The sequence below is a fragment of the Molossus molossus genome, unplaced genomic scaffold (assembly GCF_014108415.1).
Source record: "Molossus molossus isolate mMolMol1 unplaced genomic scaffold, mMolMol1.p scaffold_m16_p_4, whole genome shotgun sequence".
NCBI classification, from domain to species: domain Eukaryota; kingdom Metazoa; phylum Chordata; class Mammalia; order Chiroptera; family Molossidae; genus Molossus; species Molossus molossus.
In genome coordinates this window covers 59,210,264-59,230,392 of record NW_023425377.1, presented here as the reverse complement: position 1 = coordinate 59,230,392, position 20,129 = coordinate 59,210,264, and the positions used below count along the sequence as shown (strand labels likewise).

Here is a 20,129-nt window from a genome sequence, read left to right as displayed (position 1 = left end):
TACACACACACACACACACAGAGACATTTTTAAAAGTATTCGAAACTTTTAAAAGAAGAAAGGCTTACTGCCCGGCCAGTGTGGCTCAGTGGACTGAGCATTGTCCCATGGACTCAGAGGTGCCGGTTCAATTCCTGGTCAGGGCACATACCCCGGTTGCGGGCTCGATCCCCACTAGGGGGCGTGCAGGAGGCAGCTGATGGATCTTTCTCCTATGGATGTTTCTATCTGTCTCTCCCTCTCTCTCTAAAACATCAATAAAACATTTTGAAAAAAGAATAAAGGCTTACAATTTCATCACTCAGAAATAACCACTGTTAAGTTTGAATTGTATAATACAAGAAAAGCACATATACATTTTATATAAGTGGAAAAGCATTGCAGGTACCATTTTATGACCGGCTTGAGTAAATGTGCATGATGAATATTTAACTTTATTACAGTGCTGAATATCAGTCAAGCCAGCTGACCCACCATTTACTCAGAGATATGTAATTCCATATTATAATAATTTATATTACAAAAATAACCTGTCCAAATGTCTCCCTACTTAGAAATCAGATGTTTAGTATTCCAAAATTATTTATCCATCTTTTTCCATTGACATAGATATTTCTACATAGTTACATTTATAGCAAAGATATAGTTTGGTAATTTGACTTTCTTCTTTGTCTTTTTATTATCAACATTTTCCATATTGCTATGTAATTTTTTTAAAATATTTTTTCTTTATTCATTTTAGAGAAAGAGGAAGGGAAAGGGAGAGAGAGATAAAAACATCGATGAGAAAGAACATTGATTGGCTACCTCCTGCATGTTCCCCACTGGGGTTCAGGCCCACAACCTGGGCATGTGCCCTGACTGGTAATCAAACTGGCGACTTCTTGGTGCATGGGTCGACGCTCAACCAGTGAGCCACACCAGCTGGACATTGCTATATAATTTTATCATCAGTTTTTGTCATTTTTTATGGTTATATACCATTGCTTCGTACAGATGTGCCATAATTAATCCTTCCCCTACTATAGGATATTTAAGCTGTGTCATTATTTTAAACAGATAATAATAAAAGTTTATTTTAAATTTAATAAAAAACATTTAGTTTATATTAATATAAAATACATTTTTGTTATTAAGAATTATAGCAAACGTGTACATGTTCATATAGCTTTCCAATTATTTAGGATACATTCCCAGATCACTTTATGGCCTTTTGGTGAAGATCAAATGTAGAATGCACTTCCAGAAACATGTATTATCTAGTCAGAGGGTGAGATTTTTTTTGCAATTCTTAATATATCAAATGCCATTTGAAATATATGAGTGATTATATCATTTTCATCATATATTCACCAGTATTAAGCATTTGCACTGTTTTTAATCTTTTGAATTCCAAAATATTAAGTAACACTTGATTTATTTATTTTTTCTGTACTATGGTTTTTTCCCATGCCATAAAGAGATACTAGCTACTTTGTGGAAAGCATAAAAAATCTGTTTTGTTCTTTTCATTAACTCCTTTTTAAAATATCCTCTGTCCCATTTCAAAAAGCAGTTTTGAAGTGGCTGTAGGAAATTAGAGTCCGTAATTGCTGATACAGTGGGCCAGCAAACATACAGCAGGTGAATGGGGTCCTCCTTGTGCCATGATCCCAGGCAGATGAGTTATTGCCCTTGCCCAGATTTCCCCCATGAGTGAGAAGAAGTCTCACTGATAATATTTTCTAACATTAATTTGGGAAATTCTTTAAAGCAGCTCAAACTTATTCATACCTGACGCTCCTGATTCTCCTATCACCAGTATTATGTCACAGTATTCATCAACACTTTCATGGTGATGATGGGTATTCTGTTTATAAAGGATCAATTCTTTGTTAGCAGAAAGTAGAACGTAGCCATCCTGTTTGGCAAACAGAAGGCCAAGGCACAGAAAAAGAATTACTTTATGAAACACAGAGCATCTTGCTAAGGAAGCCAGAAGGGGTTACACAGCAGGCCAACTAAGTGCCTGCTTACTGCACCAGCAGAGTAGGGGCTCCAAGCCAAAGCTTTAAAATAATTTAATCTTTGCCCTGGCCAGTTTGGCTCAGCGGTTAAAGCGTCGGCCTGCGGTCCGGAGAGACCTGGGTTCGGTTCCCGCTAAGGGCACGTACTTCGGTTGCAGTTTGTCCCCGGCCCTGGTTGGTCGTGTGGGTGGCAGCCACTCGATGTGTCCCTTCACGTCGATGTTTCTCTCTCTCTCCCTCTTCCTCTCTTACCCTCCCACTCTATCCGTACAAAAAATGGAAAAATATCCTCGGGTGAGGATAAAAATAATAATAATAATAATTTAATCTTTGATATTTCAGGAAAATTATTGAAGTTGGCGTAAGAAAAAAATCACACAGACACTGTAGTACTACTCTATATAGTTGTTTAATAGTTTAGTTTGGTTCATAATTAGGCCCTAGTGAAACTCACATCTTTGACTGTCAATTCAGTGACTAACAGTCTTTTACCTTTATTCTCGGTCTCTCAAATAGAGTAATAACTGATCCAGTAGAGTTTTGCGTGATGGTTGTTTTTTTCTCTGTGCCAGTTACTGATTTTGTTTGTTTGGTTGGTTGATTTGTCTTTGTTGGTGTTAAGAATGATTGGGGTCTCTTTTTGGAATTTATTTCTATGATTTTTATTAAATTAGTACAGATTTAAGATAAATAACAGTGAGTGGTTCTCCCTTAAATATACTAACAATTGGAAAATACCAAAATATAAAAAATTCAGATGTAATCATTTAAAAAAAATAATAATAAAGATGATTTAGAAAAGGAGAGAATAATTTGAAATAAGAAAAATAAATTGCATTCTGGAAGCAGTTTCCCATTGTGACTCCTGTGGTTCCTTAACCCAGTTTTTCTAGAACTTTCTCATCCTGTATCTTCATAGAAGGCAAGAATGTATTCTGCAGCAAGGGCACCTAAAGTATTAAAAGGCTTAAAATGACTTAAGCATATCAGCCAATACACTGAGTGAATCTTGGTTGGATCCTGATTCAAACAAACCACTTACAAGAAAGTTATGAGACAGTCAGGACAGGATCATAGATTGTATTTAGCCATGTCTCTGTTCTTTATTCTGACAGTTTTCTTTTTTTTTTTTTTTTTTTTGAATTTTATTTATTTATTTATTTTTTTGTTACAGATATTTTACCTTTTTACCCCATTGGCACCCCCCACCCCACCCCCCCTCCACCCTGTCCCCGGCTTAGTTGTCCATGTCCATTGGTCATGCATACATGCATATAAGTTCTGTGGTTTATCTCTTCCCACCCCCCCCCACCCCCCATCCCCTCTTCTGAGGGATGTCAGTCTGTGCCCTACTTCCATGTTCTGACAGTTTTCTTAGTCTTTCCTTGCCTTTCATAATATTGACATTTTTAAAGATTATGAGCCAGCTACTTTATGGAATTTCGTCATTAGAGTTTGTGTGAAGTTTCCTTATGCAGAGGATTAAGTTATACAATTTTATGTGATGTGTTCTTTTCTGGTATATCCAGAAGTACATTATTTCCTTTTATCTCTTATTGATTATGTGGTTAAGATTTTGTCCATTTTCTTTTCTGTGTAGTTACTATTCTTCCCTTTTTAAGTAATAAATAATCTGTGGAGATATATTTTTATATTCTCCTGTTTTTCATTAAACTCTTCGTCTATACATAGGATCTAATGATTCTTAAATCAACATTTACTACTGTGCTTAAAAATCTATCACTGCAACTGAAAAACATGTTACGAATACTCTTATGTGCTAGGCTGGTCTAAGCATTTTGTAATAACTTTACAAGGAAGGTATTATTATTATCCCCATTTTACAGATAAGGAAACAAGTATAACAGGGTTACCTGCCCCAAGTGATCCCACAAGTCAGTGTAGGTAGGACGTGGGCACGACGGTCTGGCTCCAGATTGTGTTATCTACCACATAAAGCTGCCTACTGACCTTTTACTGTGTGAATCCCGTCTTCGCCTGTAGTTTAATAAGACCTTCTCTTCCTGGGATAAAAGAAGTAGTCACTAATATTTTCTTCCCCTTGTTTCATGGTCTAATTTCTGTACGTGTATATCTTAAAATGTTCTGTTGGCAGCTGGAAATTCAAATCTAGAACCTAAGGGGGAAGTCAGGTCAAGATTAGGTTGAGAAATCATCGTGCCTGGTCTTTTTGGAGTAAATTTTGATTGTCAAGTGATCTATGACTTGTGATTTGCCCCTGTCTCGCTGATAGGTCCATCCTGGAGCCACTTCTGGAGCGCAGGGCCTCGTCAGGTGCCAGAGTTGAAGACCTGCCCCTCAAAGAGGACAGTGAGAACCGGATCAGCAAGTTCAAGAGAAAAGAATGGAGCCTGAGCAAGTCCCAGGTCATCGCAGAGAAAGTGCCAGAACCTGATCTGATGGTAAAAAAAAATGCACCAGAGGTTTCCCAGTGCATTCCCATAGCCGGACTTACCACCACTGAGTTAGCAGCTCTGCGTCACCAGAGGGAAGCCTGTCCTGGCTTCTCAGGACAAGCAGCCTGCGGTGTCAGATCTCAGACTGTGCTAAGAAAAGCACGTGCAGAGAATCTGAGTCTCTAAGTCAGTGATGGTGCAGATCTTTCCCCACAATGTAAACATTTGGGTTGACACTGGAGTTGTGGTTCTCACTGCCATGTTCCAAAAGTTAGTCCAAACACTGTCATTTCTCTTTTTTTAACTTAAAAAAATAAAAGATACTTTTTCTTCTGTAAAGCCACATCAAGTGCGGCAAGACCAGCTTTCCCTGAGAACCGGGGGGGCTCATTTCCAACCTAATGACACAATCCAACTGTGGTTAAAATGAAGTCCAGAACCAGCCAGAAAATAATCTATGGTTCAGGGATTGCCTGTTAGTAGTTTTTGCCAGGGTGCCCACCACATGATAATGTGCTAAGCTTACAAGTGGCTCCTGGAATTATGCCCTTTGACAAGTTTCTGCTCAGCAGACAAGGTTGTCCCGCGTTGATGTATTCAGCCGTCCTCACCGTGAGGACGTATTTCTTTTTTTCCCACCCCCACACTAGAGTCCAGCCAGAAAAGCACAAAGGCCAAAAAGTCTCCAGTTGTTGGACAATCGGCTAACACCATTTCATGGTTCTTCACCTCCTCTGTCAACCACCTTGAACCCGCCTCCACTCACTCCTAAAGCTATCAGGACCCTAAGTAAGTTTTCCTGTACATAAATCCCTTAAATTTGTTTTACTAGGAATGGAATATGTTTATCAACCTGGGCAATTTTGTACCATTCACAAGGTATATGAGATTATTGTGAAGTTGGTTCAGTGCAGTGGTAGTGGGTATAATACAGTTAGACTGGTCCTTGCCAAACTAAAGAGCCTTGAGGTTGCTAGGACTCATTCACTTTTCTTTATAATGCTCCAAGGGTCTCAATGCCCCTTGTCCAATTATGAAAGTATAAATGAGGTAGATCCAGACGAGACCAGAGAGGAAGCAAGTACCTTATGAATTACTGAGTAGATAGTCCTGTACATTATATAGACAAGGGTCCAAAATAAGGACAGAAGTAGACCTGTTCCATAAACTACATACAGTCAGTCTTGGGGAATCAGCGGTAGAAACTGCCTAAGAAGAATACCAAGGTGACCTTGGTATAAAGGAAAACTGGAGGGTGAGTTGTGCCAAATGGGAGGCAGTAGTCAACCGAGAGTCAGAGATCATCAGGTAAGTGATCCTGGAGGAAGTGGATATCGTACTCTTAAATGATAAAACAAAGGCAGTTCAGTTAAATTTAACCAGTATTTATAGACCACCTATTATGTGACATTCTTTTAAGCACTTGGGAAATGTCAGAGAAAAGAGTAACACCCTAAGTCCTAGAAAATGTTCTCATCTTCATCTTAATAATAAAGACCCCGAAAAAAAATAGAATTTTTACTTCAGGGCTTCCTGTAAGACCTGGTGAATGAAGGGTGCTGCATTTGGTAAGGACAGGGCTTCATTTTGTCCACAGAAGTCATGGAATACGAGCTTAGCAATGTGATTGGCCAATTGGTTGAGGTGTTACTATGGCAACCAGAAGTTCTGTGAGATTCTTTGATGAGTTAATTCTGCCTTCATCCCCTTTGTATCATTTCTAGGCTCCCCATCTTTGCAGACAGATGCGTTGATGACTGCTTCTTTGCCACCTCCCCCGCCCCCCAAAAGCAAGCCCTATGAGAGCAGCCAGAGGGACTCCACGGAGGTAGGGGAAGGACAGCTGACCCAGGTCAGACAGCACCACTTGTGGGACTGCAGCCTTGGCTCTTCCAGGCTTCTTAGTTGGGAAGATTTTTTCCACAGGATTTGTCACTCTGATGAATTCTTGGTTCATTCCTGCAACCATAAAAGATAGGGCAGCTTTCGATGGGAAGGCTCAGTATGCAGGTAGACCTTTTCATCTGATTGAAGGTAGAGCTTTGCTCTGTACCTCACCCAGGGTGCTGGTGGGGGAAATAGACAGTGACAGGTTTATATTTGAAGAGTTTACCTCTGAGTGACAGTCACTCTGGAATGGCCTCTGACGGGTTTCCTTCTATAATTTAACAAATGTTTATTGAGTTTAGGCGTGCCAAGTACCCAAGTTTTGGGGATATAGCAGTGCTGGTGTATATCAGCTCAACTCAAGGCGAACAAGGGAGGATACATCAGTTTGTCTTCTCTTTCTACTCAGCAAAGGCTGTGTAGATAGTCAGATTAGTTAGAGCCTAAAGCGGAGTGTTGGAAATGTGGAAGAGAAGGCAGAATTGGGAAAAAGATAATACTCATTTCTGTTTTCATTTGCTCCCTCAGATTGCTCCCCCTTTGCCAATGCGAAGAGAAGCCCAAGTCCCACCCCCACCACCTCCCAAAGCTCGGAAATCTGGCATCCTTTCTTCTGAGCCTGGACCCCAATAAGGATCTTGTACTCTCTCTGAAACTCAGAGCACCTTGGACAGCTGATGCCTGAGAGCTGGCCTCCAGGAGGCAGAGTCCTGGTCGTACCAGGCCCCCTGCGGACAGCCTTTCCTGTTCTGGGATGAGGTTCGCCAGTTCATAACTGGTTTTGTTCTTTCCTACCTTCTGTTTGATCCATGCCTGAGGCCATGCGACAGCTTTAATTCACGTGGAATTCCACAGTTCACCCAGTCCTGTGCACTTCTCACAGGAGGAGCCGCCAGGCCTGTGAGAGCCTGGATGAGTTCTTCCGTGGTGGTGGTCACAGAGAACCCTAGAAACCCACCCTTTGTGTGGATTTCTTGCTTTGCTTCTGAAAAGTTGTGCTTGAGGCTTACTTTTCTCACATGGACATCTTCGATCCCATGTAACATAGTGGGAGAGACTGATATCAAGTACTTTGGTAACTGAAATAATCATCTTTCTAATGTCTACTGTGTTTTTTGAGGAAAAGAACATCTTTTTAATGAAGACTGGCTGCTTTGAAGTATGAATGGCTGTCAGTTATTGAAAACCATGGATTCCTGTGAGCCCTGAGCTCCTGTCCCCCACCGCACACCCACTTGTGTAATGGGGAAGCTGTCCGTGCTTCGCCCAGGAGTCCCTCACACTCCCCATTATGACCCTCCCTGCACAGCACTGGCACCTTACTGCTGTGGACGTGTTTGAAATCCTTTCTTTTGCACAGTTACTTGTCCTGTTTACCTCTTCTGAGCTCAAATCACTGGATATAAGGGACTTAGAAGCCCAGTGTCAACAGTTTCTCTTCCAGCCCCCATTTGGATGGCTCGGCAGCCGCTATCTGCAGCCTGGTTTTACCCTGAGAATACAGTGCAATACTGCCTTTTGATTATTTATTCCTCTTGATTGTGGATTTAATCTGATTATGTGTTTGTGGTACTAATGTGATTTAGGAGATCAAACTTTACCTACACACATCAACAGCCACACAAAGTTAAAGACATTTTGAGCTAGGAAGACCTTAAAAGTCATACAAACAACCTCCTTATTTTATAGATAAGGAAACTGAGATTGAACACAGATAATCCTACTACAGACTCTTACTAACAACCCAGTTTGCTAAATGAGGCCATAGCCAGGTAGCACATGTAGGAGACAGTGCTGACAAACTAACTCACACCCTTAGTTGGAGCAAGAATGGAAATGGCCCAGGTTTTTCTATACTACATAGGTGTTTATGGCCAAGTAGACAACCTGTTGACTGTGGATCCTCTAGGTCACCATGTGGGGGGCTCAGCAGGGTCCCTTCTACACGTGGCCCAGTCCCCTTTCCTTTGAGACAGAGAGCAGAGATATCACCTCTGAGAATTTGGATTTGCTTGCCTGCATCTATGTGCATGCTTGCCTGACCACCCCTCTTTTAGGAGCGATGTATTGATTCATCACAGGGTCAGGGAAGTAAACCTGTGAGACTGCCCTGCGTTCCTCAAAAAATGAATACACATAGGGAAAAGTGGGGAAAGGGTTAGGTTTTACTCGCCTGGGAGAACCTACAGTGTGGTATGATGGGAAGCGCCTGGGCTTTGGAAGTAAACCCATTTGGTTTGAAATCATCAAACTCCCTCAAATTATTTGAAATGTTCTGAGTTTTTGTTTCCTCACTTCTCAAAAAGGGGATCATATTTGCCACACAGGTGGTTGGGAGATTTAAATGACATCAAATATGTGAAGTGGTAGATACTCACCAAATGGTCCTTTCTTTTCTCTGCTCGACCAGAGTAAGGTCTGGGCTCCCTAAGAGCATTATCGATCGTCTTTTTAAGATCATCTGTAATGTGAATGCAGGTTGGTTCTGCACATACAGTTGGTCTCTAGAAGATGACAGCTTTTGGGACCTTTTACATCATTATTTATGACCAGAGACATGGTGTTAATAAGAACTGAAGAGGACTGTAAGTGGAAAGAACTCAAGAGAATGAAGGGAGGGAATAAAAAGGGGAACAGAAAGGCCATGCAGGGCTTAGGCACAGTCTGAAGACACTTCTGAGAAACTGCTCCACACACTGGCTGGAGGGGGATTCACTTCTCGGGCTGCCATTAAAATAGAAAGATGTAAGCTGGGTTACAAAAGAATAAAGTCCTTGAGCACGTTCCTTCAGAGTGGTGGAAGTGAGTCTTGCAGTCTGGTGTTCGATCAGAGGCTGGGGAGACCTCATACACACATGGCAGATACCTTCTCTTCTTCAATATAACATTTTCTCATGATTCCCTTCCCACATGAATGGAAATACTAGGTCTCTCCTGCCTGAACAGAAAGGATTCCAGGTAATGTGAGTAATATATGACAGGGGACATTGGAAGGTTCATCTTCTTGGGAAGCTATTTGTAGGAAAGAGTTTTGTTTGACAAAACATCATGAATAGTGTGTGTCCTGAAGTCACAGGAAGACTGCAAAGAAATGCCTTGATTCTGTTAATCATAGGAGAGATGAGAGGCGGGGATAAAATGAGAAAGCACTGTTTTTTATGTTTCTTAAGAAGAACTCTTTAGTATATTGGAAGAGATTGAAATTAGTCCCAAATTATCACAGCCTTTGTGAATATTGGCTTATGGGGTATTTTTTGTAATCTCTTCTTTATCTGTCCTGGTGACTTCTTGCTTTGAGGTCTTTTTTCAAGAATTGTTTCAACATATATTAGGCTGTTACTAAATGACAGGCACTGTACCACACCCTCAGGATGTGGAAGTTCGTTGTCTTCATTGGGAACAGCCCCAGTATACAAAGATTATGGTGTATTGTGGGATGGGAAGAGAGTGGTATTGAAGAAAAGTGAACCCCTAAATAGATAAATTTACTGGGTCATGCTGTTCTACCCCCCTCACCTTCACACCTTGACTCCAGAATTGTAGTAATTTTCTATCATGGAGACCCCTCAACTCTGCTGTCACTGCAAATCCCTAAGAAAAAGAGCTAAAGCAGAATTTGATAATCTACCTTTGTTAGCTCTTTCCAAGCTGCAGGAGCCCTTCCCTCTAGCTGCATGGGGTCACTTCGTATTTTAAAATCAAGACATAACTTTCATACAGTTAAGTGCACAAATCTCAGTGTACAGATGGATGAAATTGAACAGTGGTACACACATCACCACCTCTCAGATCCAGACACAATTGACTTCAAATTCCTTTCCTCTCACTCTTGGGTATAATGAAAAAGAAAGAAAAACCCCACCATCAAGAAACAATAGCATACTTCTTGGCAAGTCAATATATAGTCAGTTCTTGGACCTCAATTTCCTCATGTAAGAAAACACATTTTTGAGGTTACATGATTTATAGAATCTTTTCAGCTCTAGTTTTCTTTTATTCTAAGTGAATGAAAGAGTCAAAAAGAAACTGAGTTTCTGTAGACTTTTAGGTCTATGCACCATGACCAAGTGGGATTTTAAAATTAAGTTAAAAAGGTAAGTTTGTCTTTGGGTGGGTTGAGTGGAACATCACTTTTAATCTACAAAAGGAAAACGTTTTTCTCCACATTGATGATTTCAGACTGATTCTTAATCCAGCCAAAGCTGCTCCCTGGTAGCCCTGCCCACACTCACTCTCCAGTAAGGTTTTGAGTTGTTCATTTCAACTTGTCAAAGCTCTGTTGCCATGATTTTGTAAACTACTTGGGTTTCGAACGTGGACAGGAAGATGTGCATTGAAGTAGAAAAATTTTGTTCAGATTTGCTGTTATTTATTTTTTAAATTAAAAATGGAAAATGTATTTTAAAGTTTCTTACATAAGTGTTTAGTTTGTTATTACCCATACATTAATGAAATTAAATCATTCCTGAACTTTTTATTGAAGCCTTCTTTATGACACATCACACCCAGAGTCCCTCCTGGCCTCCTTTCACTACGGGTCCTATTAATTTAAACGTGTACTGTGGGATCATAGAGTCTTATTTACCTAGAAACAGTAAAACTGCAAATTATTTGGTTTTTCTCTGCCCTGACCCCTCTATCCATCCCTTTGGCTCCTGAGCTGACCAGTTCATTTAATACACTAGGTTCTACTTCTTTTCTCATTCACCACAGACAATTAGGCAGAGTGACAGGGAAATAAAGAGGTTAAAGGAGTACCTTTAACTTTCTTGGAAAAGATGGGAACCAATTCTCAAACTAGGTTAAACAGTTGAATCACCTGGGAAGAGGTCATACAGCCCAGACCAAAGAAATCAGAATTTCCAAGGGCAAGGAGTGGGACCTGGGCATTAGTATTTCTTTAAAATCTCTCCATGTTATTACAAGATTAGGGCAAGTTTGAGAACCACCACCTTAGAGGAAACAACAGCCTGAGAAAATTAGTGCTAATGGAGGGTGGGTTTGGAGCGAGAGTACGGCCACATCTCCACTAGAATAGCTCTGCTGGTGTAAGTCCTGGCTTTATGCACACAAATTTAATGTTTTTTGAAACATTTGCAGTGTATTACTTCTTTGAGCAGAAATGCTTCACTCTCTGTTACATCAGATTTACCAGATGCTTGTTTAAAATGCAGATATGAGTCAATAAACCTAGGGAATCTTTTTGAAAGATTCCCTAGGGAATCTGCAATGAAAAATACTACTTTTAGAGCACCTTGCCCCTTCCAAATTTGTAAGTGCTGCTATCTCATACAGTAATTCTTGGCTTTTTCCCCAACCATCTCTAGAATACTACAAATTCTGCTAAAATTGTCTATTTTCAGTTCCTTCTTTTTGTTACTTTATCATTTAAAGCCATGTATATTTAAGAACTCATTTAATTAAATCTATCATGTTTTATGTTTCTCTACCTTTTATTTTGAAAGGCTGCAGCCTTTTTTTTTAAGCTACACTGATGAGTTAGAGAGTTCTTCAGATTCAGGAAAATGCTTAAAATTGTAATAAAAGTGTCATTTTTACTCTCCTCCCCCTCAATCACTTGGCCATTTGAAAATCAAATATGTTTATATAAGTTGCAAACCACCAGATACCATCCCAGTCCTCCAACATCAGCCGGAAGGGCATCTTGATCCCATTCAGGGAGGCCCACAGCTGGGTCCAAAGAAATTGTCCCAAAGACAAGCTTTGACAAAGGAAACCTCAGACCCCAAACAAAATATATAAAGTATGTGAGTATGTTTCCTTTTTATAATATGTAAACTAATATAAAGACTGTAAAGGATATTGTTTTTGTACAAAAAATAGTTACTGAATGACTGACAACTGGGAGCCTCTAATCCTGCCTGGGATGTATTGACTGATAAACGTACACAGTTTTGCCTCTTGTTCCATAAAGTAGATTATAGAGCACATGACTACCTAAGTTCATTGAAGTGGGACTGAAGAAGTTCTTTAATTCAGTTTTAGAGATTCCACAAATGGTTTAATATTTGAGAAATCTAGCATTGTACAGTAATAAATATTTGTACTAAAAAGGGAGGTTTTTCTCCACCATGTTTCTGAGCCCTGTTCAAATTCCCTAACCCATGTCTTGCTCTTTTTAGAGGTAGAGGGCCAGGGAGAGAAGGAGGAAGGTTTCATCTCTCTCTTCTTTTTTATCCTCACCCGAGGACACTTTTGCATTTTTATCTTCAGATAGAGCGGGAGGGAGAGAGGGAGGAAGAGAGAGAAAGATACATCAATGTGAAAGAGACACATCAGTCTGGCTGGTGTAGCTCAGTGGTTGAACATTGACCCATGCACCAAGAAGTTGCCGGTTCGATTCCCGGTCAGGGCACATGCCCAGGTTGTGGGCCCAATCCCCAGTAGGGGGGCGTGCAAGAGGCGGCCAATCAATGTTCTCTCTCATCGGTATTTCTATCTCTCCCTCTCCCTTTCTCTCTCTAAAGTCAATAAAGAAAAAAAGGAAAAACACATCAACTGGTTGCCAACTGCACGACCCCAACAGGGGCAGGGGATGAACCACAACCGAGGTATGTGCCCTTAGCAGGAACCGAACCCAGGACTCTCCGCAGGCCGACACTCTAACTGCTGGGTTAAACCGGCCAGGGCAAGGTTTCATCTCTTTGATTAAAAAAGAGAAAAAAAGGCCTAAGTCTTCCCATGTGAATGAATACAGGCACAATTTGTTGCAGTGACGCCAAACAAGTTATCTGAAATGTGAGTTTCCAAATGGTCTCAGAGTCTCTTGGAAGTGATAGGGATAAATGTGAAAGTGTTACTGTGTCTGGGACCTCCTGGAGAAATGGTCACCAGTAAAACTCAGTTAACACAGGAGCCCGTTTCCTGTCTCAGCTCCAGTGAACAAAATAACTGAGCTGCTAGGTCCAGTTCCACGGCCGCTCATCATGTGCAGCACAGTCACCGACCATGGACCCTGACCTGAGTGTGTCTGTCTCTCAAACTGTTAGAGCCCCAGTTTCTTCATTTCGAAGGGAAGATAATACTGTACCTACTTTCCCTGGTCATCATGAGTGGTCATGAAAATATGCACATTTTCTTGCACACAATCTGGCACTTTGTGGAGAATGAACGGTGCAATGCCATTTGACCAAGGGTATGGGGAGCACCTGTCTTCAACTGACTATACTTCATAGTGTTTCTCAAGAGAAATAACAAAGATCAGGCAGGTGAACACTTATTCTTCGGTCTTGGTCCCGACACTCAGAGTGCACCACTGGCTCTGATGAACTTGGAGAGACCACATGGAGCTGGCAGAGGCAAGGGACCCGGAGCTGAGTGAGGCCTTTCCCCTGGGCCTCTCTCAGGTGCCAGCTGACTTTCAGAGGGATTGGAGACAATCTGGGGAGGAAGACTTGGCCAAGGCCCCATCCAACTTCTGTAGGATAGGGTCAAAAATAAAGCTACAATCCCAGAACACTTTAGCTAAATCAGGTTTTTTGGCCCAGACCAATATGTGACTATTGTCCTTGTGGATGCAGGGAGGAGAACCTGAGATTCCTGGCCAACAATCTCTCTTCTCACCTGCCCTGTAGACACATTCAGACGACTACCGTTTGTGGGCTTACAATGTCCCTCCCCCAGCAGAGGTTTGAGTTAGAGAAAGACTTAGTAGTTTATGCCACTTTATTCACAAGACTTCATCTTGAACTATGTGAAATGTGGCATAAGAATTTCTGAAATTCACACAATTTACAGATATTAAATGGGTCACAAATTTCAAAATCAGAATTATACTTAAGTGTTGCCATTCCTTCCGGACCAATAGATTTAAATCTTCTTCTGCCCAGTTTCCTCTTCAATCAGACTTTCCTGAAAAATATGAGTAACAAATATAATCAAGGTTAATTTTATTGGCTGAATTTTATTATGTTTTTGATATATTATTCCTAAAATATCAATTTAGAAATAAAAGATTCATTTGTTTTGTGCACTAGAAATGCTAAAGAGATATGCAATCATGTCTTTCAAAGTTGTTGATAATGAAATCTACATTAATGATTGAAGGATAGATGTGAGGAAGAAGGTGGAAGAACGGTCTGAACTATCAGTTTGCTATTAACCTAGCTTTTGCTTCAAGTCCTTCTTTCTAATGTTCTGTTTGGGAAATTTTAGTGCTTGTTATATTTTTATCATGCGGTAAGCAGGATTAGAAAAAGAAAGGAAATAAAGATGCCTGTCTGCGTTTTCCTTTTTTCTATGGGTGTGGAAGTTCAAGTCAATGGAGAAAATAAAAACTATATCTTAATTTATGTAATTTATTCAGGGTTTTCCTGCTCCTGGGCATAACACAATTAACAGTCATGCCTTCTAACTGCACAAATAAGTGGACCATGGAGCTCAGAGAACACCAACATTGACTTTAAGATTCAATTTCTATATTCAATTCTCTTTATGCTTTTTTTGAAAATCAGAAGCCTATATTGGATTACTTTTTTTTTTTTTTTAATCCTCACCCTAGGATATGCTTATTGATTTGAGAGAGAGGGTAGGGGAGAGAGAGAGAGACAGACAAGGAGAAACATCAATGTGAAAGAGAACATCAATTGTTCACCCTCTGTAAGTGTCCTGGCCAGAGATCAAACCCACAGCCCAGGTGTGTGCCCTGACTGCAAATCCAGCCCATAACCCTTCAGTACACAGGACAATGCTCCATCCATCTGAGGAACTCTGGCCAGGGCTATATTTCCATTCTTGGTGAGAATTTGGAGATTGTTATAGTCCAATCAGAAAACTGGAAATCAAATATGTGGCTCTGAATTATAAATGTACTAGATTTGATTTTTTTTTTTATTCCAAAGGGAAAATTAAAATAGCCCGGACGGTGTGGCTCAGCATTTACCCATCCACCAAGAGGTCACTAGTTTGATTCCCGGTCAGGGTGCATGCCCAGGTTGTGGGCCCAATCCCTAGTAGGGGGCATGCAGGAGGTGACCAATCGATGTTCTTACTCAATGATGTTTCTATCTCCCTCTCCCTCTCCCTTCCTCTCTCTCTAGAATCAATAAAGAAAAAAAATTAAAAGTTAAACTAGAGCACCACTTTGACTTCTGCATTTCCCAGGGAAAAGAATGTCATACCAAGAACAACTGAAAAACTGGTGGAGAGGTATGGTTATCTAGAGAAGACGAGTCTAGAGTGTATATATGAAGAACATGTGGACATACTGAAGAAATGACATAGAGCAATGGGAAGAAATTTGTTTTGTCCATCATCCCAAAGGCTACCGCCAACATCAGCAGATAAAGGTTACAGGGTGATTTCAATTTAATTTATGAAAGAAAAAAAAAAGGTTCTAACCATTGTACTGTCTAACCACTGAAAGCAGGAGTCATGAGAGAGTGAGGCTCTACCACAGAAGAAACTCAGCTTGGCGGGAAGAGAGGCCTCAGCCCAGGGTCCGCTCCATCCCCAAGGCTCCTGGTCATGCGCAATAACTCACCCGCGCTCCTCGCGCTCCTCGCAGCTCGCTGCGGACGCTGCGGACGGGCCGTGGCTGGAGAAGGGTGCACTCGAAGCGCTGAGGTTCTGCTACTGGATCAGCCTCTTTGGTTCTCTGAAGAAAAAAATGTGATTCTTGGAGATGGCGACCAAGAAATGACACAGTATTTTTCATTTCCACTAAACACTACCTGTGGAAAACAGGTCAAGGTGGATGTGGGACTGAGAAATTTGCAGGATTGGGATGGGGCTTGAGGAACACCCATCTGCCGTCGGCTATCTTTGCAGATTGATACAGGGTTCTGGGGTGATGGTGGCAAGGAGAGGATGTTTCTCTCTAGAGCTGATGGGAATGAAGTGCTTCTAACTCATGGGAAGACAGTATATACAAAATATACAAGAGCTTATAGTTATGAATAGGACTGCTGTTTATTTTCTAGTTTTTTCTAAGTATGCCATAGTCAGATGAGTTGCTTCACATACAATCTGTGTCAAGGAGACTGCTAATGCTGGGGCTTCTTGATGTCACACTAATTTTCTTTATTATTTCTCCAAGAAGAAAGATTTCTTTCCAATGAAGACAAAGTGGTTGTGAGTCCTTCTAGCTGAGCTTCCCATTCCCAGGCTTGTATTGTGCCCCAGCCCCGGCTCACTCATCCTTTAGGCCTCGATTGTCTCCCATTAAGTTAAGAACAAAAGAAAACAAACAAAAAATCCAAGAACTGTTTTTTTTTATTAATCCATTGACGGTTTTTGGATTAACCAGCTAACATATACAGCCTCTCATTTTATGGATTAAAAATGCAAATATACCACATGTTCTATGTTAGTGCTGACATTACTACTGAAATATAACTTATATGAAATTAAATCCAGCGTATTTTACAGTATATATTTTGTCTCCTTGAGCTTGTTAACTCCTCTGCTCTAGTGGCCTCTGATTTCTTTGCTTAAATACCCATATTAGTAAAAAGAAATTATAGAGCATGAACCCTTCATAAGGATATAAATTTTTAAGTGATAAAAATGTGTTGCTGACCTAAATTGTAGGTATTTTAAAAAGATGAAATAACAAAGAAAAAAACATAAGCAAAAGTTCTAAGATTTTCTTTCCCAATCTCAGAGAAGCGTCTTGCCCTGGAGGCCGTGGCTGCATCTGCTGTTTCTAATCCTTGGGCAGCTCTGTGTGCTCTGAGCACACCACCACCCTGCTCTTGTGGCCGCACTCTCTTGGAGTTGTTCCTTTTCTTTGCCTTATTAGTCCTCATCTGACTTGAGAGCAGGAATGGGACTTGACTTTGTAAGTGTCTTATCATCCCCGGAATACCTAGGACGGAGTTTAGGGGAGCATGACTGGGGCACACACAGAAGGTTAATATACTTAGTAACTATATTTGGTGTTTGAGCCAAATAAGCCACGTCTTCTTTTGAGGGTGAGAGAGACTTACCTCTCGGAAGGAATTAATCAGGTTTTCTGCATTTCTTTTCCCTCCAGGGCGCAGCCCGTAGGACCAGTGCTGGCCAGAGCAGCCCGCCACACACAGCGCCAGCAGAATGAGTCCGGCTAGACGTTGCGGAACTGGCTCCATTCTAAGGAACATCAATGCAAAAACCAAAATAGACCCAGACTGGGTTGAGCAAAAGGTGAAGAATTCTTGGGTGAAAAGCCTAACAATTGTGTCACTAACCCTATGGACACTGGAGGTAGGAGTCATCTATAATTTTCACACATAGACGTAGAAACACACATACTCACTTGCCTTGAGTTTTCTAGACATTGAGGACAAAATCAGTTCTTTAAACTAAACTAGTCTATTTTTATTTTCATTATTTATTTTGTTATCCAAACCCATGATTTCTCCCTTAGGAAGTTTACCTTTTTGTCGTAACCTTTTCCCCTCTCACTGGTTTTCAATTGTGTCATTTCTGAGGTAAAGAGAATTGGGCCACCTGCTCTGAGAAGTAGCTTCTACTAAAAGTTTCTGGCTTAAAAAATACCATTTTTGACATTAAATGGCTACACTAGGTACTAATTACTTCTGCTGACTATCTCTCCTCTCACCTCCCATGCGTTAGTACTGGCTGGACCTTCTGAGAGAGCAGGAGGATTTACTCAACACTTTTCAAAACTCCGAGTCCCAGACCAGATAGATGCCTCCACAGCAAAGGCAGTCTCAAATTATCTAATGGTATGTGGAATTTTCACAAAGAGTCTTCAAATTAATTTTCATTTGATGTGAAGAGGCTAAAGACAAAATCAAATACTGGTCAATAAGCCGTTGCAGTTCCCCAAAAGCTAGATCTCTGTGGCCAGGGGTGACAATGACCATGAAGGTCAGTGTTTCTTTAGACATCATCACACCTGGACTTAGACTGTAGAGTGTAAAAGCCCTAGAGACAGACAATAGCATGCAGTCTCAAAAAATGGGTCAGAAATACAAAGCATTTTACCTGTCTGAGAGCAAAGAGCCAAAGAATGCCAAGCTTCCTTTAGAGTGTGTTGAATACTGTGCCTTTTCATTTTCATAGCTTCTTTTTATATGAAACTTTCCCAGAACACTGAAATCGTTCCTGCTGGTAAATTGTACTGCACGGACTATTTTTTAGTAGTATAATTTTTAATCCTCACATAAAGCCCTTTAATGGTGTATGTAATTGGAACACCCACTGGTATATCTGTTAAATTTACTTAACTTGGCCATTAAAACCTCAGCTAAGACTTTTATAGTCAAAGAGATTAAAATCTAGCAAAATTGGCTTCACTTGAAATTGACAGACCTATCAAGAGTTCAAGGAAAATAGCTGTCAGATTAAGTGATGCTAAATGCACACATAAAAACTTTCACAAATGAGACCATGTAATAATTATAGAAAGGTGACATGAAGGTGTCTGGGAGCTGGTCTCAGTGCTTAGATTCCTTGTTTGCAAAGGAACTGATTTATCAATATTAATAAGTGATTACTGGCCCTACACCAAGCCCATATAGAACCCAAAAGTATATTATATGAGTTTGAAAATCCCCTAGTCTCCTACCCACCAGGCTCCCTCCTTGACTTACCTTGAAAGCCTTCTATAGCATCAAAAAGGTAAGCAGAAATGTTGTAGTTAGAATACACTAAGTTCAAGACTATCTAGAGCAGACTTAGGTCAATAGTTTGACTCATTCCAGTCAATGCTTACCTATCCAGTTAAAATATGCAAATCACTGTGCTACAGGCAATGGGAGCACAAAGATAAGAAATAATAGTTTGCTGCTATGTCAATAAACCAATCTCACTCATTATTAACAGTCCTGCAAAATGGATACGTATCATTATCCAAATTTTACAGATAGATATTTCAGCCTAGCAGTGAGCCCTTCCATATATTATTTACACAGTGCAATTATTTAAGAGAGAGAGAACCATTTATTTGAATACATAACTGTATTTCCCTAATTTACCACTGGGCTATATAACTCATGATAGATAGTCAAGGATCCCATCTTATTTAAACATCTGTTAATAAATTTGTAATTAGCATTCAGTAAGTATAGGTATGAATAAATGAATTAATTGAAGGATCTTTTAACCAGATTAAGTCTAACACTTCCTCTATTTCTGCATCAAAGATATGTTTAATCTGACACGGAATTAAATTTTCATGTACGATTGGCAATAAGGACTGTTATATTAGATAGTGAAATGGTTAAAAATAATCGGATATTTGGTCATTATAAAGCCAGGATTGGCGGTTTCTCCTTGGGTAGGATGTTAAATAATCAGTCATTGCCCAGTGTCCTCTGGAACAGTTACATTTGCAAGGGTTTCAGAAAAAAGAGCAATGGTGCCCTGGCCAAATGAAGTCCCTTGTTCTGCTCTTCTTTCTCTCTGGAGACTATCAGATCCACAGGAAAAGCTAGAGAAGAGGATAAACTTTAAAATACAATTGCAAATAGAAGAAAATTTTAAAAATAAAATGTGCTCTGGCTGGTTTGGCTCAGCAGTTAGAGCAATGACCCATGGACTAAAGAGTCGAGGTTCGATTCCCTGTCAAGGGCATGTACCTTAGTTGTAGGTTCAATCCCTGGCCCTGGTTGGGGTTGTGCAAGAGGCAACCAGTCAATGTGTCTCTCTCACATCAATGTTTCACTCTCTCTCTCTCTCCCTCCCTCCCTCCCACTCTCTCTGAAAAATCAATGGAAAAATATCCTCAGGTGAGAATTTAAAAAATAATAATAAAACATGATTATTCTAATTATTTTATGAACTTTGAATAATTTAAGGGCCATTCTGACATGAAGAAGTGGAATCTTATATCATTATATTAGAAAGATAA

At 40.4% G+C, this 20,129-nt stretch overlaps 2 protein-coding genes across 4 annotated transcripts in view; one reads left to right on the top strand and one right to left on the bottom strand.

The window, feature by feature from the left end:
• The window catches only part of DOCK5 (dedicator of cytokinesis 5), a 234,853-nt gene extending 224,110 nt beyond the window's left edge, over positions 1-10,743 (top strand). Inside the window, exons 49-52 of one of the 2 annotated variants that reach the window (XM_036240517.1) lie at positions 4,261-4,429; positions 5,074-5,212; positions 6,148-6,251; positions 6,839-10,743. In XM_036240517.1, the coding sequence (XP_036096410.1) occupies positions 4,261-4,429; positions 5,074-5,212; positions 6,148-6,251; positions 6,839-6,943 (517 nt within the window). In that variant the 3' untranslated portion in view covers positions 6,944-10,743. Of the gene's footprint in view, positions 1-4,260; positions 4,430-5,073; positions 5,213-6,147 lie in introns of both variants that reach the window. The other variant, XM_036240516.1, reaches the window with a different exon arrangement.
• Positions 10,744-14,036: 3,293 nt separating this feature from the next.
• Positions 14,037-18,304, bottom strand: GNRH1 (gonadotropin releasing hormone 1). Of its 2 annotated transcripts, XM_036240434.1 has the most exons (4): positions 18,263-18,304; positions 17,260-17,401; positions 15,813-15,926; positions 14,037-14,182 (listed from the first exon to the last, which is right to left on the bottom strand). In XM_036240434.1, exons 2-4 carry the CDS (start codon positions 17,398-17,400, stop codon positions 14,141-14,143), a joined length of 297 nt encoding a protein of 98 aa, XP_036096327.1. In that variant the 5' UTR covers position 17,401; positions 18,263-18,304; the 3' UTR covers positions 14,037-14,140. The 2 variants fall into 2 exon arrangements, with proteins under 2 accessions (XP_036096327.1, XP_036096326.1); XM_036240433.1 differs by lacking the exon at positions 18,263-18,304 and having other exon boundaries at positions 17,260-17,526.
• Between the last annotated feature and the right edge of the window lie 1,825 nt (positions 18,305-20,129).